General features: G+C 42.3%; 1 protein-coding gene across 4 annotated transcripts in view; it reads right to left on the minus strand.

Moving 5' to 3' along the window:
- mtss1lb (MTSS I-BAR domain containing 2b) overlaps window positions 1–18,074 on the minus strand; it is a 91,171-nt gene extending 73,097 nt beyond the window's left edge. For all 4 annotated transcript variants that reach the window (XM_074660411.1, XM_074660391.1, XM_074660402.1 and 1 more), the window contains exon 1: window positions 17,354–18,074. In XM_074660411.1, the coding sequence (XP_074516512.1) occupies window positions 17,354–17,440 (87 nt within the window). In that variant the 5' untranslated portion in view covers window positions 17,441–18,074. The remainder of the gene's footprint in view (window positions 1–17,353) is intronic.
- Between the last annotated feature and the right edge of the window lie 212 nt (window positions 18,075–18,286).

An 18,286-nucleotide genomic window follows, 5' to 3' on the forward strand; every position in this document is an offset into this window, starting at 1 on the left:
ACTACATGTCTTAGTAGGGAATGCCGCCATATTGTGTACATTTAACAGTGTTGTAGGCAAGACCACCTAAACCAAGAACAAGTAATGACCAAAACCAGAGTGTATCAAGACCGAGACAAGACCAAAACTTTGAGGGCTTGAGACCAAGTCAAGACTAAGTCCAGGGCAGGGTGCGATCGAGTTACAACCAAGTCCAAGGCAGGGTAAGACCGAGTCAAGACCAAGACCAGACTATAGTCCCACGCTGCATGACGCACTCACGATAAAATGTGAAACATGCACACCACAGAGACTCGTCAAATTGATCTGAAATATCCATATTCCCATTAAAACACCCACAGATTTCTCCTCATTCACCTCTTTTATTGCCATATAATAACAATTTAAAGATAGCCCAGCAGTTGTGGTCTTGACTGGTCTTGAAATAAAAATCCTCTTTGTCTGAGACCGAGACAAGACGGAGTAAAAATGTGATTCCTAGACGAGACCGAGACCTTCAAAAAGTGGTCTTGAGACCGGTCTCGGGACCAAGACTGATCTTGAGTACTACAACACTGACATTTCAGAATAAGTTGTCAGTGGTACTATAGATCTAGTACAGTTCTTATGGAAAGATGTTTAATGCAATTTTAAATTGTTTTACAGTAAACAGTTATACAGTAGATATCTGTATATGAATGGATTGACTGGAGTGTCAGTGTTCCAGCGATATACAGTAAGAAGTCTTTAAGCTTTATGGGCTTTAATGATGTATAAAAATGGATCGATAGTGTGAAACCAAAAAAGAACATTTTTAATGAATTTTGTCACTCCACTCTGCCAACAGGGAAACCACCATGCTTTGCATGACATTAACAAGAAGTTTAATGTTGCCATGGAGACAATGAGTTTCCTGTGGGCGACAAATGAGCGCCAGACGGCCGAAGTGATTGAAATAGAAATGGTGTTGTGCTCATTGGCTGCTGTTTCTGCCAGTTGGAGAAACCAATCAGAGTTTAATAGGCAGGATCGAGAATGGGACGTCATCTTCGCACTTAGCTACATCCATGAACTGGAATTATGGCTTTGTGGTTGTAGGCCTCCACCAACCAGTGACGCTGTAGTTTATATGCATGTCTGTCCAAAACGTCAACACTACATAATTTGATCCGGTTAGACAATTGTGTGAAATTGTCATAATTAGCATGTGAATTTTTTTGTTATGGCCCACAACATGTTTTGATGTCACAGTGACCTTTGACCACCAAATTCTAATCAGTTCATCCTTGAGTCCAAGTGATGAGATGGACGGAAAACCCCAAAACATAATGCTTCCGGCCATGGCTGTCGCCGGCGTGGAGGCATAAAGATGGAACAAGCATGCATGAGATTGACACAGCTGTAAGTCAACACGCAACCGTTACCGCAGAAAAGGATATCAGATGTGTCACTCGCTACGGATAGGTTAGGGCAAAACAAAACGAAAAATTCCCAACAAGAAATCGGCTAAGATGAACACAGTTTCAGGCTAAATGAATGAAGAGAACAGAAAGCTACTATGTTTGTCTGCATTTTGGGGAATCCACGGCAAGAAAAGTAATGCTGCATTTGCTACCAGCAGTTTTTGTTTGCACTGTAACCAGATGCGTACAGAGAACAATCACTTGGGTTACTTTCAATACTGAAGACTAGAAAGTCAAGTTACAGTTTACATCCACGTCTGTCTTAATTGTCATCACTTCATCATTTTATCCTATTAAAGACATTTGTGTGAAATAGTCACAACTATTATGGCCAAAAACGTGTTTTGTGAGGTCATAGTGACCTTGACCAATGACCACCAAAATATAATCAGTTCATTCTCGAGTCCAAGTGGACATTTGTGCCAAATTTGAAGAAATTCCCATAAGGCGTTCCTGAGATATCGCGATCACGAGAATGGGACGTACGTACGTACGTACATACGGACGAACAGACAACCCAAAAACATAAGGCCTCCGGCCACGGGCCAAACACAATAAAATAAAAACTCCACACAACACAAAATCAGCCAACTTCAACACAGTCAGCTAAATGAATGAAGTTAACACAAATTGGCAATTCAGTCTTATCGGACTACTATGTTTGTTTGCATTTTGTAGAATCTGCACCAAGAAAAGTCATACTGCAATCGCTACTAGCAGTTTCTGTTTGCACTGTAACCAGGACTGTACAGACAACGATTAACTTGATTACTTCTGATACTGAAGAAAACATCTAAACATGATGATTATGAGGTAAGATCTGATCAGTTACGGGGATTGTCAGTTTTACATGATTTCCAAGCAGATTTATGGACGTTTATCTGCAATCAGTATGTATATGACAATTTTCTGATTTAATGGAGTTATGACTGAGAAAATGGGTGCGAATTGAAATTCTATACAATCAGGTTCAAACTTTGTCTTTTTGTGTGTGTATACAAATAAAAGTCAGTAAACTGTGCTTTACCCTCCACTTGATCCCTGTCTTAAATCCAACAGTGTACTGGGACCCTTCCATCTTCCCCTATCCCTCCCATAATAATCCCTCATCCCTGATACCGAGCAATATATTGACTAATTTTTCCCTTTTCCCCTGACGGTCTTTCTTCCGGTAATCCTCCGTTTCATCTGGTCCTGACTCTGGACTCTGGGGTGCTGTCAACAGTCCTCTGGCCTAGTTCTCAGAGCACCACCAGTCCACCCAGTCTGCCCAGCACTCCATTGAGAGCTCCACTCCACCAGTCCACTACAGTGGATGAGAAGCTTACTGTCTCCTCTCGTTCTTTTGTTCCCTTTGTTTCCCCCACAGCAAGACAGAAAAACAGAGGAAATCCAGCAAGAGAGACAGAGGGGAGAGAGAGGACGGGGTGGAGGCAGGCAGAGAGGGATGTGAGGATTAGCCCGATTTTTTTGTTGTATAATCGAGCCAATTCACACGTTAAAAGAGAAATGCAAGAACCAAACAAAAGGGGCTAATTTCACAGTGCTTCATATGCATAATCGACAGGCTGGGAGGATCACACTCATTTTTTTATAAAGGATGTATAACCCACAGAGGAAAATACTACATATTATCTATCAGCACGTCTCCCAGACAGAATGGTGTCTTTTGTCTGCTCTGCTCTATAGTCAACTGCACCATTACAGTGTATTAGATTCACTTACTGTACCAGGCTGCGCTCATACACTGTTTGTAGCTATACCTACAAAAAGTAATGCACTGTAATTTGTGTATATCCCACAAAATCTATTTGTATGTAATCCACGTAATCATGACCCAAGTGTAAAAAGTGCCAAACGCCACGTAGGGAGGAGGTCGGAGTGGATGGGTGGGTCAAAAAATACCAGACTTCCGCCCAGGAGATCGCTGTTCATGTCCCGTATGAAACCAGGAGTCAACGTTGACTTATTTGTCACGTAACTTTTCCTACTTAAGTAACTCCACTTCGGTAGTTATTCTAACTCAAACCACGACCTTTTCCTAAACCTAACCAAGTTGTTTCCTGTGAAGATGGAAGTATACTTTTAAAAGACTGTAACGCATGTAACGTAATGCATGTAACGTTCAGAAATTGGACAGTGGGTGTACAAAACATCATAGAGAAGATCGATTAAAAAAAAAAGTAGCTGAAGAAGAACTAACATGCAACCAAAAAAGCATCATGTAAGATAAGTGGAGTCATGTTTTCCTCCACCATGCTGAGTAAAACACTTCTCCCAGCACATCGGCTGGCACTTTGTATCAAAGGGAAAGGGATCAGCATGCAGATGAGCAGACAGAGGCTGCCTCGCTGCATAATTGATGAAGTGCAGCAGCTAATTCCAATCTAAACACAGTGATGAGGGGGAAAAGGAAACCATCTGTGTGTTGTTGTGTCTCTGCGCGGCAAGGCCAGGGATCATAGACGCCCTATCAGTGAAACATCTGCCCAATGGGATGTCTGCGCCACGTTTTGGGAAAAACAATACGGCAGACTGGGGGGGGTTGCCATGAATGTACACGCTTAATCAGTTGCTGCGTGTCATGCTACTGTATCACAGCAGGCATGAAAGATGAGAGATGAGGAGGAAAAGATAGTAGCATTAGTTTCAGACGCTACTACAATCATTTGGATTTTGACCCAAATTGAACTAGGATCGTGGCTGCAACTTAGAGAAGCGGTTTATGGAAAAGAGTACTCCAGCAATTTAGTTTTGCACTTCCATTAAGTTGCAACGTTGCAAAAATGGAATCAAAGAGAAAAAAAAGGTCAAAGCCAAAGCAGGAGAGGCTGAGATATCATCACTTTGGTCCCTAGCATGTGTTGAACTCCAAAAACACTAGATACTACACTTCCCATAATGCTACCTGCCTGGTAAATTCTCCATGCCTCCAGTTTGTCGTAAATATTCAGGCATGAATTATGTAATGCAGAGAGAAATTTACATACAGGACAGACAGCACACTGATAAAAGACAAGGCCGATGCGGGAACATTATCTGTCATTGGACGGTATGTTCACAAGCAGCCGTCCATCATCAAGGGCTCTTATAGGTATAAAGATGTCACTTAGCTTTTTCTTCCCCCTCCTTTGTTGGGCTGAAAATCATTATTATCTGCACCGCTCCAATCGCGTGAAAGGGCTGTTGATGCTCGCTGAAGGTGCGTCCGTCAGACCACTTAGAGTAAGTGACGGCAACCGTTACTGTGACCCTCAGCGCTTACAGAGATACGAATGTAGAGATAAGGAGCAGAGAGAGAACTTGACTTTGATGGCTGACCTGATGAAAGCCAAACAGATGAGACCGAGTTGGTCCCAAAATCTCAACACTGTGAGCAAATTTGGTTAAAGTTAGACATAAAGACATATGAGGAAGTATATCATTAGTTGAGCCTATTTTAATAAAGGTTGCAACAATTTGTGGCTTTAGAAGAGTTACTGTTGAACTCCAGCATTAGCCTGTGTTGTGGACTGGAATATTAGTTTCAAACCAGGAAGAATTCAAATCAAAGGAAAAAACATTAAAGCTGCACTTGTTAATGCTTTTATATTACCAATAAATCAAATGATTATGTGCAATGTGTACGGGGTCGCTCGTAAATTCCGAACCCACAGAGAACTTTCAACCGACTCTGTGGTTCCCCTCAGCTCTGTGGAGCAATTTTTAGCTCATTGTTTTGGTTTTGCAAACCCGTTCTCACTCCCAACTTGTCAAATACCGCCGTTTGGTCAGTGCCCTTTGGCATCGGAAACCAAAGCACGGATTTAGCAACAGTACATGATGAACCTGGCTTTCAACCAACTCCAATGTAAACCCACCCGCAGCGTTATTTGATGGTCGGAGCAAGTGACGTAGTATTAATTGCATGAGAGTCCGTTCAGGGCGGGCGGGAGTGGTGAAGGATGGGTCAAACAAACACAAGACTTTCAACCTTCCTGTGAAAATGTTTATTTTGAAAGGACGCTATGCATGTAACGAGCGTATATTGACACACCGTCCATGGTTCGTCCAAAATTAACGCAAGAAGGGTACCCTGTGCATTGGTCTAAGATGTCGACGGGCACTGACCAAGCGGCGGTATTTGACAAGTTGGGAGTGAGAATGTGTTGGTTTTGCGACCTGCAACTTAGCTGTTTCGGTTCGGTCTCACCACTTTAATCAAACTGACAGTTTGGGAAACAGGTTTGGGCCCAAATGCAGACAGATGACGAAGCAGCAGGACGAATTCAGTGATATAATTTCAAAAGACTTACAGTGCTCAAAGTCCAAATGGCAGTGGATCCGGCAGACAGATAACAGGCAGACAGGACAGCAGGCAGGCAACAAGGAACTGCGTAGCAATGATGAACCGACAAAGGAACAAAGGAAGTGAACTGATAGTGAGTGACTGATTAGATGATGACATGCAGGTGAGGAAGTGAGCGGGGAAGGCCAGGTGATTGCTGAGCAGATGAGGGAAATGGAGGCAGGTGTGTAGATGGGTGTGGCACCATGACTTGAAGATTGGATGAAATGATTGAACGGGTTTATTACAGTCCTACGACAGTCACAGATTTTTTTTCTTTTTTTGTCAGAGCGTTTGATTCATTGATTGCTGTTGGGATGTAAAGAGAATTTCAACAAATAACAAAACATTTATGTATTTAAACAGCACTACCAACCGTAGCTTTGATATGAATTTACTGTTGCATAATGTCAATATTTTGCTAATGTTGGGTTATCCTTGGCTACCGTGCAATGCATTAGAAGATGTTCTAATGTAAAGCATATAAACACATGACAGGAAGCAAGGCAGAGCTGCACAGCAGCAGCTACAGTATGCTGTGAGATGAAGAGGCTGTCAGTGCTGATGGAGAGGAGGGGCGGAGCGTCTTTATGGCTGAATGCAGATGCTGCACTGTAATTTCTCTACAGCTGTACCATTCTACTCGACTCTGCAGCTTCTGGCATGAAAGACGAAATGAGCATTGAATTGCATATGCTGATAAATTAACTCAATCTGAAGTCTGATACCGCAATCATGCAACATACAGAGTTAAATCAAACATATCTCTCTCTAAAATGAAGATGTGATATTTAGAGCATGAAGAGAACTTTGTGTTCATTCAGTAGTTTCTTTTTGAAATGAACAAGAGAATATTGATTTGCCATAGTCATTGTTATTCTGTGTCTCTGGCCTGTTCATAATGATCAGTGTGTTTTACAGTGAACAGCTGAGTGTGATGAGAAGGCTTTGACAGGCCTGACAAAGGGCTCAGTGAGAGGGGCTGTCTTGGCAGGCTCCCAGCAGCCTCCACGCCTCCCACGAACCAGTCCTCCTCATTCATCTCTACCGGCGCTAACGAGCCCCAGGGCCCTGACGACCACGGAGATTTTAACGAGTTCTAACGAGGGAGATGCTCCTTTAGTCATCCTGTGATTCGGCTCGCACTTCGGCACCTTTTATTTATGAAACTGAACTGAATATTTTTACATGATTGTTTTTCGCAATGAGGAAGTTTCAAGGTCATCTGAGTCATTTAAAAACAAAACTGTGCATGCCAATGAGATGATTTCCCCTTAAGCTGCAAGACACACACAAAACCTGCCCTCAACTCGCTTCTGCTTCTTCTGTGACTTTATAAATCAGCTTCTCCACAAACTAGATTCCTTCTTCACCTTGTCTTACATCTTTTTCATCCAATGTTCGCCTTCAATATGAAGTTGCTGAATAAATTATTGAGATACATGGATGTCAGAGTCAAAATATCCTAAGATCCCAAAACCGCAGCTCTTATAGTAGCGAAATGTCAGGCCGAAATCAATTCATTTAAATGGATGTTGCTGTGATAAGGGTAATTGCTAAGGGGAATGAAGCAAATCTGTGCAGTGTTTTTGCATAGATTAAATTTCACTCTCAAATTTGTGCAGTTGACAATTGCAAACTAGCTATCATATAAGCTGTGACACACTACCAACCAACTACCAATTGTCTGTTTAGCAACCAATCTAGCTGGCTTGCAGTAAACAAGGCCAGCTGGCTTGTCGGGCATTTGTGGCTGGCTAGTTCTAGTGTGGTATCAACTAGCTAGCATGTTACTGGTTGGCTCGCCAGCTACAGTACCATGCAAACTATGCAATAAGTCACTACATCACCAAACGTCCACCACCAGTAATTCCGCAAGGATTCACAAACGACTGGGTCACATTCTGATAGGGCATGACTGAGCAACATATTCTCATACAACGGTTCGTATGACATCTTGCAAAAAGTTATTTTGTTATTTTTCATGCGTTGTCCTATGAATGTCCAGCAAAATAAGCTCCCCCCCTTGAATCCATCTGTCTGACTTTGCTTCTCTGCAAAAAAACAACAGTTTCTGGAGGAACAGTCATTTTTGGTGGAAGACATGTCAAAATAAAAAATGATTGATAGCTGAATTTTATTTAGCTGATTTGGTTTCTGGTAGTGTACATGCTGCCTGACAATAGAACTAAGTCACGGTTAATGTTATTAGTAACAACTGTACTCATGACAAGTCAAACTGTCTGCTGTGAAAAGGACCAATTGGTCTGACGGAACTAAGGCTGCATGGACATACAAGAGCCACAAGAACGAGAGAACAGTCTCTGTTTTTTTCCTCTGTCTTTCCACCAACACGCACCCCGGGTCTCTGTTTTACGACAGCGTTGCGGTGGGAAGTTCCCTGGACCACACAGACACAAACACACCACAGATTGGACTAATGATATGCTTCCACAGAGCATCTTCAGTTCTGCAGCATGACCCACAGTCATAGGACATAATTGTCGCAGGCTTTTAAAGGGCTGGAAAACAATGGGCCATCTCTGTGACGATACTGACCAGTTTACTTCCACTTCTCCTGGTCTGTTGATGTTGTTTCCAGCTTACTACTTTAATGAGGAGACAGACAAGACTCACACTGACGGGATTTTGTTCCCAAGTTGTAGAAAAACAGAATTCAACATTCTTAGAATCGATTGCAAAATGAAGGCTTTTAACGCATTATACAGCGAGTATTGAGTCTCATTTTCTACATTGTTGTTTGGATAACTTGTAGGTACATATTTGTAAACTCCAGAGTAATGTGACAACCAGGGCAACTGTACAGCTGTGAAGCCTGTACGATAGCGTGAAAACTCACATGGAGTTTGTCAGACTGTAGATTTTGAGGGCATCAAGCAAAAGGTTTGCTCTGTTGAGACTAAATGTGACCTTTATGGCCTGAATGCCAGGTGCTACTGAACTGCAAATCTATAGAAATAGGTGCCACTTATCATCAATTAATTGTGTAAGTCATATTTTAAGCAAAAATGCCAAAAACATACCTGGCTCCAGCTTCCAAAAATGAATATTTGCTGGATTTCTTAACCCTCTATGATACTTGACGTTGAACTTTGGACTGTTCGAACAAAACAAATAGTTTGAATATGTCAGCTTGGGCTTTAGGACATTGTAATTGGCATTTTCATTGACATTTCGTAGACCAAATTATTAGTTGATTAAATGATAAAACTAGAATTACAACCTTGTGGTTGTATGCCTCTACCAACCAGTCAAGTTACATCCATGTCTGTCCAAAATGTCATCACTTCATCCTTTTTTCCTATTAGAAATCTGTGTGAAATTATCATATTTAGCATATGAATTCTTGAGTTATGGCCAAAAATGTGTTTTGTGAGGTCACAATGACGTTGACCTTTAATCACCAAAATCTAATCAGATCATCTCTGAGTCGAACAAGATGTATGTGTCAGATTTAATACAATTCCCTCCATTCATTCCTGAGATATCACTTTCACAAGAATGGGCCGGAAGTAAGGTCTCCGTGACCTTGACCTTTGACCCCTAAAATCTAATCAGTTCTTCCTTTAGGTCAAGTGGACGTTTGTGCCAAATCTGAAGAAATTCCCTCCAGGCGTTCCTGAAATATCGCATTCACGAGAATGGGTCGACCCCATCCACTCACTTGCAGCCCAAAATTGAAGACGGACTGAACGCACTGACCAAAATGCCGACTGCACATGTGTGAACACATCTGCCGGTGCAGACACTTGAAGCAGTAAAAACAGAACCACCTGCACATCCACTGTCCGTGCTCACATCTCCTGGAGTACATCCAGCCATAAAGAAAGCTTAAAGAGAGCTCGCTGCCAGTGGGGTTAGTGGTCTGAATACACACAGTAGGTAAATTACTTTAATACCTTTCAATCTACAAGACCAAAAACGTTTTAGAAAATGTTTTGGCATTTTGCCTTTCTTAGACAGATAGTTGACATAGACAGGAAATGATGGGTTGAGAGGGGTATGACATTCAACAAAGATCTCTGGCTGGAATCGAAGCAGAGACTTTCCAGGCATGGGGGTAGGAGTCTTAACCACTCATCCACCAGGACACTCCAGCACCAGTGTTTTTGGAATTGACCTCGTCATATACAGTCATTTTAAAGCCAACATTTAACACAAGTCCTGCCACAAGGCAGTCATCTACATGAAAGCACTGCTACAAGGCTGTAGAGACACATGCACATGTGAGGATTTGTGTATGTTTGGTGTTATGTGGTAGACTACACACGCTGCGGTGTGAAGCATGGTCATGGCCAGAGAATATAAGCAAAGCAGATGTGGCTGGCCAACACAAGCCGCAGCCTCTTCCTGGTTCCCACCAGAACTGAGCTGAGGACTTAACTCTGCACGAGGAAGCATCTCTGCACGGAAACAAGTCTTCTTCAAAGCAAAACAAGGCCTCGATTTATGGCTGATATGTGTTCATGGAATTGTTGAAATCCTTGTATCCCACAGTTTTATAGCAGTCCTTTCTATGAATCAATCAGTGAACATATACAATAACATAAAGCAGTAATTCTACTGAATTCCAGAATGGAAACAAAAGTATGTTGGGCCTTTTTGATTTTAGGGAAACCGTCTCGGTCTGCTGACACTATTCTCATGTTTGAAAGTAGGGCTGCAACTAACTATTTTTAATTTAGCCATTAATTGAGTCTATACATGTCATATCACAAATTCCCAGAGCTAAAAATAATGTCTTCAAAACTCAACAGAACAACAATCTACAAAATGGATTCAGTTTACAATTATATGAAATGTAAAGCATAACATAGCACGACTTAGCATAATGTTCTTCACACCACTTAATATAGGTTACAATATAAGTATGTAGGAAAATATAAACATATATATGTTTCAGATTTCAACTGATACTACATGTATAATTCTATGGCTGTATGCGAGTCTATATAAATGGAATTTTTTTGGAAAATAAGTGGTTGCCTACATAACTGCAATATAACAGATTTGCATTTGCATGTTTGCATGTGCATGTACTCTTTGAGGTTGATACTGATGATGTTTCCAGAACTGAAGTGAAAACACAAACTTATATCAGCGTGTTCTAGGCCCTGATACACTTTCACAATTTATTTTAATTGACAAATTCATTTATTAATTAATTTTCATTTCTTATTAAAGACTATAACAACTTGACACACAGTGCTTTATCTACCCCCGAACATCCACTGTCCACCACCCCTAAAAAAAGAGGATGTAATGGTAAGGGATTACATGAAAAATAACAGTGATGCTGGACAAAGCATTGTATATTTTATGTGTATCTAACTACATCCTTTTTTTATATATTGTACGCAGCATTTTAGGACTAAGCACAAATGCATGAGCTAATAATATGCAAAACGCAACAGGACTAACAAGGTGAAAAAAAAAAAAATGTATTCTTCTTTATTCCATCGTACTGCGACTGTCAACTAAATATTCCATGTGGCCAGTAAGCACTGGTCCATATAGCCAGCTGACCGTGAACATGACCTCTGTGTCTCATCATATTACCCCTCTGTGACCTGTGAGTGTGCGTGGGCGTGTGTGTGTGTAATTCACTAGAAAGTTGCGAGACATAGCCTCCAGGGATGCACATTGGCAGACAACAACATAATGCCCTTACACACACACACACACACACACATACACACAATCTGCAATAATGAGCATATGGGAAGGTTTCACACTGTATTGTATATTTCAAATACTAAACATCCTCATTTTTAAAGACATGTAAAAATCAGAACCACCAACTATTACTTTATGTTTTGTTATCGTGACTGTACACCATTATTCAGGTTTATGCAACACAAAAGAGACCAAAGCTAATTTGCATATAGCATGCACACACACACACACACACACACACAGATTATACACATAAAGCAGACACACAAAGAGTAACGGGTTGCTTTGGGTGGAGGTTCTGCTGAGGATAGAAAGAGGAAGGGAGGACCCCGGGAGGAGCAGGAGGAGGAAGAGGAAGATGATGCAGAAAGAGGAAGAAAAAGTGCTTTCTAAACAGCATGAATTTAATCTGCTGACATTGGCAGACAGCAAGAGTTTAGCTTGGCTCTTGTCGGGAATGTGAGCACGCATGACACCTAAAACCACCAAGTACAGTATCAGGTCCATTAACAAAGATGAAACCATATAATAAACTTAGGATGGCAGACTGGCTACAGAGGTTGTCCACAAACTCAAGACAAAGGTACGACTCCAACTGAATGTTGCATTATAGCTGGCTGACCTGCATCCCACCTACAGGGCAAAACTGGTCTTGATATTACAGTATATTGATAGTTCTTGCTGAATCTTGTAAATTCAGGTGTTTGGAAGTAGATCCTTTCTGTATAAAGCGATATAAAGCTTTGTGTGGCTCCAGAGGGAGCTGAGCAAAATCTGACAAATTGCCTCAAGTGATTTCACTTGAGTCTACTCAAGTGCGAAGGAAAATCTGGGAATATAGAGTTAGAAAGAAGTCTGTTTACCAGACATCTGTAGTTGGCTGTTGACAGGAGAGACTTCAGAGAGCAGTTCCAAAGCATACTGGAGCACACGGATTTAAGGCACACAACTTTATTAAATACTAACATTTCGACGCCAACTGCGTCTTCATCAGAGTCTGACTCTGATGATCCCATTTGAGCAACTGCAACCAGTGAGTGTTAGTAGCATTTTGCTTGAAAAAAATGACTAATCAAAATGATTCATCGATTACCAAAATAGTTGCCTCGTTAATTTTCGGTCAATTGACTCATCAGTCAATCAAATCATTGTTTCAATTTTATTTACTTTATTTACTTACCTTACTTGCATGCAATTTACATAAAAATGAAACTTGCGACTAAATGGAAACTCCAACTAAGACCTATAGAGTTTAATAACAGTTTGGATGATAGATATTTGAACAGTCACATCACTAATCTAGTCATTTGTATACAGCAACAAATCAATCCCGCATGCTCTGCATTCCTTTAGTGGTCTTTACGTGTACATAGTGCATCTGAACAAGGACCATGTAGAACAGCTGCATTGGCAGAAGGCCTGCATTGGTATTTTAAAGATGTCTCCTCTGCAGTTACTGTGTCACTGCCCGAGTCTTGCATCCACTTAATAACCAAAGCTGTCAAAACCAGCCTGTTTCCCAGAACCAATGAAGAAAAAACTATTAATCCATTTGTTCCTCTTGACAAATGGCTTCTCTTTGATAAACACTGATTAAAGCCACATTGTTTCCTGTTGAGTCAAAGTGGGCTGATGACTCAATGAGTCTCAACATCCTCTCACTGATGCTCACTCAGTGCCTCCTCGGGGATTCAGGAATCGAGACAGGCCAGTAGTGGTTTTTGGCCCAGGTTGTAGTGACCCACATATATCAGAGTGAGCGAGATGACATAAACAAGAGGACCATTAGGAACCAAATGAATAATAGATGAAGACAGAGACTGTGTAAGAAAAGGAGAAAACAAGGAGATGCCTTTAAAGTGGTATTCCTTGAACATTGATTACCCAGCCTTGTTCTGTATTGTGTGTGTTTGTGTTTGAGCATCAGTGCCTGAGAGAACAAGAGAAGTGCAAGGTGGTGGTGGTATTGTTCTTGATGTTTCTGTCTATGAAATGTATTCAATTGAGCAGACTTATTTTGAGAAGGCCTAGCCATGACAATGCTAATTCTGAGAAAGTCAAAGTGTCAGCAGAAACCACAGCTTTCTTCAAACAACAGTGTGACACCATACTGCTCTGTAGCCCGGGGGGCAATTCAGCCATGTCTACAACAGAGGGCGACCTCCAGGGTCTGAAAAGTGAAGCCAATGCCTTAAACTCGCATTCTATCTAATAGCCAGCACGGGGCGACTCCTTTGGTTGCAAAAAGAAGTCTGATTGTATAGAAGTCTATGAGAAAATGAGGCTACTTTTCATTTGATTTATTACCTCATTAAACATAGTAAATATGAGTTTATGGTCTCAACCGCTTGTTTCAAGTCTTCTTCAATACAGCATGATGCTCATTTAGTAAATTATGGTTCCATTTAGAGTCAAATAGACCATAAAGCAGGTTATGCCTTAGAGCTTGGCTACATTGTGATTGACAGGTCACTACCACGGCGTAGTCCGGTGTGGGAGTTGTCCACGTTTTCTGGTCGTGTCTAGAAGGTAACCCACAAGTTGCAAAAACTCAAGCCAGACTCGCTGCCCGACGACCTAATACTACACTTAACCATTCGAGGTCAATGCCTAACCTCAACCATCTTGCAAGAGTTTCGCAACTTGTGGGTTACTTTCTAGACACAACCGTGTTTTCGTCTTAGAAATTTTAACCCTTTCACAGTTTGTTTTCAGTTCATGAAAGTGAATTGGTCGCCTAAAAATGTCATATCCATTGTTCGGTTGCTCTACCCCCTTGTGTAACTTCTGGTTGCAAAAAAACAAGATGGCAACAGCCAAAAATGCAGAACTCGAGGTTTCAAAACCGCAGTCCACAAACCAACGACGGTGACTACGTCCGCCTCTTATCTAGAGTCTATGGTCTCCATGCAAAATCTTACCTATCCAAAATATTACTACTAATAAGAAAAGACCACCACTGCGTGTTATGGGGTCATCTGACAAGAACCAATGGAGATGTAACTCACTGTCCCAATAGAAACACGTGCTCAAGCAACTCACTGACATCTCACTGTGCTGCAATACCTCTCACTTTATACCTACGTGCTGTACTCTGTTAAGGAACAGTACAGATGCTGTGTCATAGGTGCTGATGTTGCTATGCAACCAACCCGAATGGTTTTCAGAGGGATGAACATTGTAACAAGTCTGTTATCGTCTCCAAATGGTTGCATTTGGTGGAATAATGATTTCCCATTAGCAGGGACCCTTGAAACTGCCTTAAATTATGATCTGCATGGTTGGTGCGTCCCGTTCTACAGCTCTCAGAAGAATCCCCTCCAAAGCACAGATGAATGGCCTTTGTAGTGGGAACTGCTAATGTCCTATCAGAGGATGGGAAATGCTTTTAAATTCATCACTGCCGTGTCTACAGTCCAGGCTCTGTAGACAATAAGCCTGACACCCATGCTACAGAACCTGCCATTCATTTAGACTTAATTTAGACATTTTAATTTGGTGTTACACCACAATAAATCACTCCTATCGTGTAATTTTAGGATAAACTGATTTCTTGTAATGTCAGAAAACTCCCTTCACAATTTCCCCGAGTGAGCAGGGAGGCAGCAAATCCTCCAAAACAATTTGGAATCTGGAACTATGGAAGGTTAGACAATTTGGCTTGGAAATTGCTTCAACTCTTAAAGGTGCAGTGTGTACGATTTAGTGGCATCTAGCGGTGAGGTTACAGATTGCAACCAACTAAATGTAGGGTGTGGAAGTAACTGGGATCATTCTTTTATGTGTAAGGCAACTACAGGCTTGACTAACTTTGTATAACAAAATATAACAAATACATGAATATAAATTTATTGAATTTGTATTTATTATTAAAATAGTAAATCATACACCTGCAATTTGGTAAAAAATCTTCAAAATTAACAGGAATTCTAATTTAAGTGTAAACCGTTTTAATGCAGCAACAAATTGGTCAAAACTTGAACAGGAATTAAAATTCCAGTATATAATGTATATAGTATATAAACATAGAATTGAATTGAATAGATCGGCCCCATTGTCACCGATATCCGATCCAGCTATTTGAGTCAGTATCGGCCCGATATCCGATCTGGTATCGGTATCGGTGCATCCCTATTACAAACTGGGGGAGTCTGAAAGATGGTTTAACAAAAGATTTTATCATGGGTGCATTGTGGGAAATGTAGGATCCAGTGGTTTTGGAGCTTGACCCCACACTAGGGACTAAGAATCAGTCATCTTGGCCTCCGCTGCTTCAATATTGACCATTCTTTTTTTTTTAAATCGTGCTTTATTCAGTTCCCAAACTCGATGGAGGTGAAATAGTAAATCACTGGAATACCCCTTTAAATTACCCACATTAATTTGTTTATTCAGTCATTCCACCATGCACTTGAAATGCTGAATTAAATTGAACTATTGGAGATATTCTTTGATCCATGTATCATGTGTTGGATTAGCATTGACTTGATATCCAGGATCATACTTGTGTGTATCACTTTCTCCTACACCCACACGTCTCACTGCACAACAGAAAGCCAATAAGCTCTCCTTATGGAGCAATAAAAGTGAAGCGCTGGCTGTGACCTCTACCATTTGGGGTCAAACAAACATGCATAGTGTGGAAGAGAACAGCCTTGATATTTAGAATGGGAGAGACAAAGAGAGAGAAAGAGAGGAGAGAATGACGAGCAGACAGAAGAGGCATGCAGAGCTGCATATGGGCGTCTGTCTGACAGGCAGACATATTGACAGAGACTGGAGGCTGCCGTGCACCAATTGATGGGTGCTTTCATCCAAAGCATCGTGCAGCAGCAGCATGCTGGGTGCATGGGTGGGTACTGAACCACTGAAGCCTGGCAGCAGCCACTGTTAGTGCCATCAAGCTGCAGAACCACTGGGCTGACGGACAGACTGATCAGACATACAGACAGACAGGCAGGCAGGCAGGCTGGGAGGCTGGGTGTCTGACGGCTGCACGGCTTCTCACGCCTTCATGTTTTGCTGCCAGATCAGCCTGACAGAAAATCAATGACGCTGCACTCTCATGGAGACACACAGTAACCACTGAAAAAAGGCGAGAATATGCAATGCTCATCATGTCTTCATCTTTTTCCTCATACAACACGATGGAGATGGTGATGATGATGATGATGATGATGATGATGATGATGATGATGATGCACCCAGGTTCACATGTGTAATGGAATGTGTCCAAGCTGTAGCCTAACTAACCAACATATGGCTCCATTATCGGACACACATCCAAAAGGCCTCTCTAATGTGCCTATTTGCTCCATAAACCCATCGAGGTGGATGGAGTTCCTGCTTCATTTAGGCACCAGACAGCTTTTATAAGGGCCCCAGTGCTCTTATATAGGCTGCAGGCTATTCAAATCCACACACAATCCATATTTATCGTAGCAAAATGTGCCAGACGCATTGAGAAACCTTTGTGAACACAGCTGTTGTGTGTGTGTGTGTGTGTGTGGCAGTCCTGTTTTTTTGCAGGGGGGAAAGGTGGATGAGCGTCACATCAAGCATGTCCGATAATGGATGCATCGACGTTTACATGCGCAGCCAGTATTCTGAGGAAGAGGAGGAGGAGGAGGAGGAGGAGGATGGGGGGTTTTGCACCGACAACCTATACTGGGCTGCAGCATCACTAGTCTGTATAACGGTGCCATCTCTCCATGTTAATATTAAATAGGTCTACAATCAAAATCCCGTTTTATTAGCAGCCTGGAGGTGTCCAGATATTGTATTTGAAACCGAGAGCTCCATTCTGATTATTAGGCTGTATAGTGGGAGCACATGTGTTTAACTGCACAGATCCATTGAAATGTGAAAAGAACAATCTTTTATTTACCTTCATGTCGTTGACTATCGCCTGGAACAGACCCCCGAGGGCCCCGCATTCCTTCTCCACGGTCTCCATGTTTGCCAAATCCACCATTCACCGGAATTTGCTAAAAGCGCGCACCGACTGCGCGCTACCAACACTCAGCAGGAAAAAAAAAATGTATTTCCACAAAATCACAGCCGGGCTCTCCGGTTTTCTCCTTTTAAAACCGAGAGAGCGACAATAACGGAGGGATGCAGTAATAAGAAGAAGAGGAGGAGGAGGAGGAGGAAACAGAGGGTGGAAAAAAAGAAAAGATCTTTGCGCTGCGGTCTCTTCCAAACGAACGGAGGAGGATGGGTTGTGACTGTGAGAGGAACGATGGTCTCTCTCTCTCTCTCTCTCTCTCTCTCTGTGTCTCTCTGTCTCTCTCTCTCTGTCTCTCTGTCTCTGGGTCAGTGAGGCGGTGAGACGTTCAGATGGCACCGGGAGGACCGCTCATCTTGGCGCAGCCAGAGCTACGCTGCGGAGTCGGCGTGGAGTCGCATGTGAAGGCAGCAGCGGAGGAGAACCGGAGCGACTGATCGCCGTGTGTGTGTCGGGGGTCCGTGTCTGCGTGCACGTGCGCGTAGGTGAAGTGCAGGCAAGGCTGTGATTGGCGCAGAGGAGGTGGTGGTGGTGGTGGTAGTGGGCTCAGCGGTGCGCGGAGAGCAGCCAGTAACACGATCCATGCAAACTGCAAAAGGAGCCCCCCAAAAAAAAAAAACAGGAGGCTGGACAAACCCTGGACGGACCTGTCACATGGCCACACGCACGCGCAGACACACACACACACACACACACACTGTGTAGACCACCAGAGAAAAATTCAGCAGGGGGGTGAATGTCAAATAGATTTAGCGACCAGGACAGTGTGTGTGTGTGTGTGTGTGTGTGTGTGTGTGTGTGTGTGTAGGAATG

The sequence above is a fragment of the Sebastes fasciatus genome, chromosome 2 (genome assembly GCF_043250625.1).
Source record: "Sebastes fasciatus isolate fSebFas1 chromosome 2, fSebFas1.pri, whole genome shotgun sequence".
Classification (NCBI taxonomy): Eukaryota; Metazoa; Chordata; class Actinopteri; order Perciformes; family Sebastidae; genus Sebastes; species Sebastes fasciatus.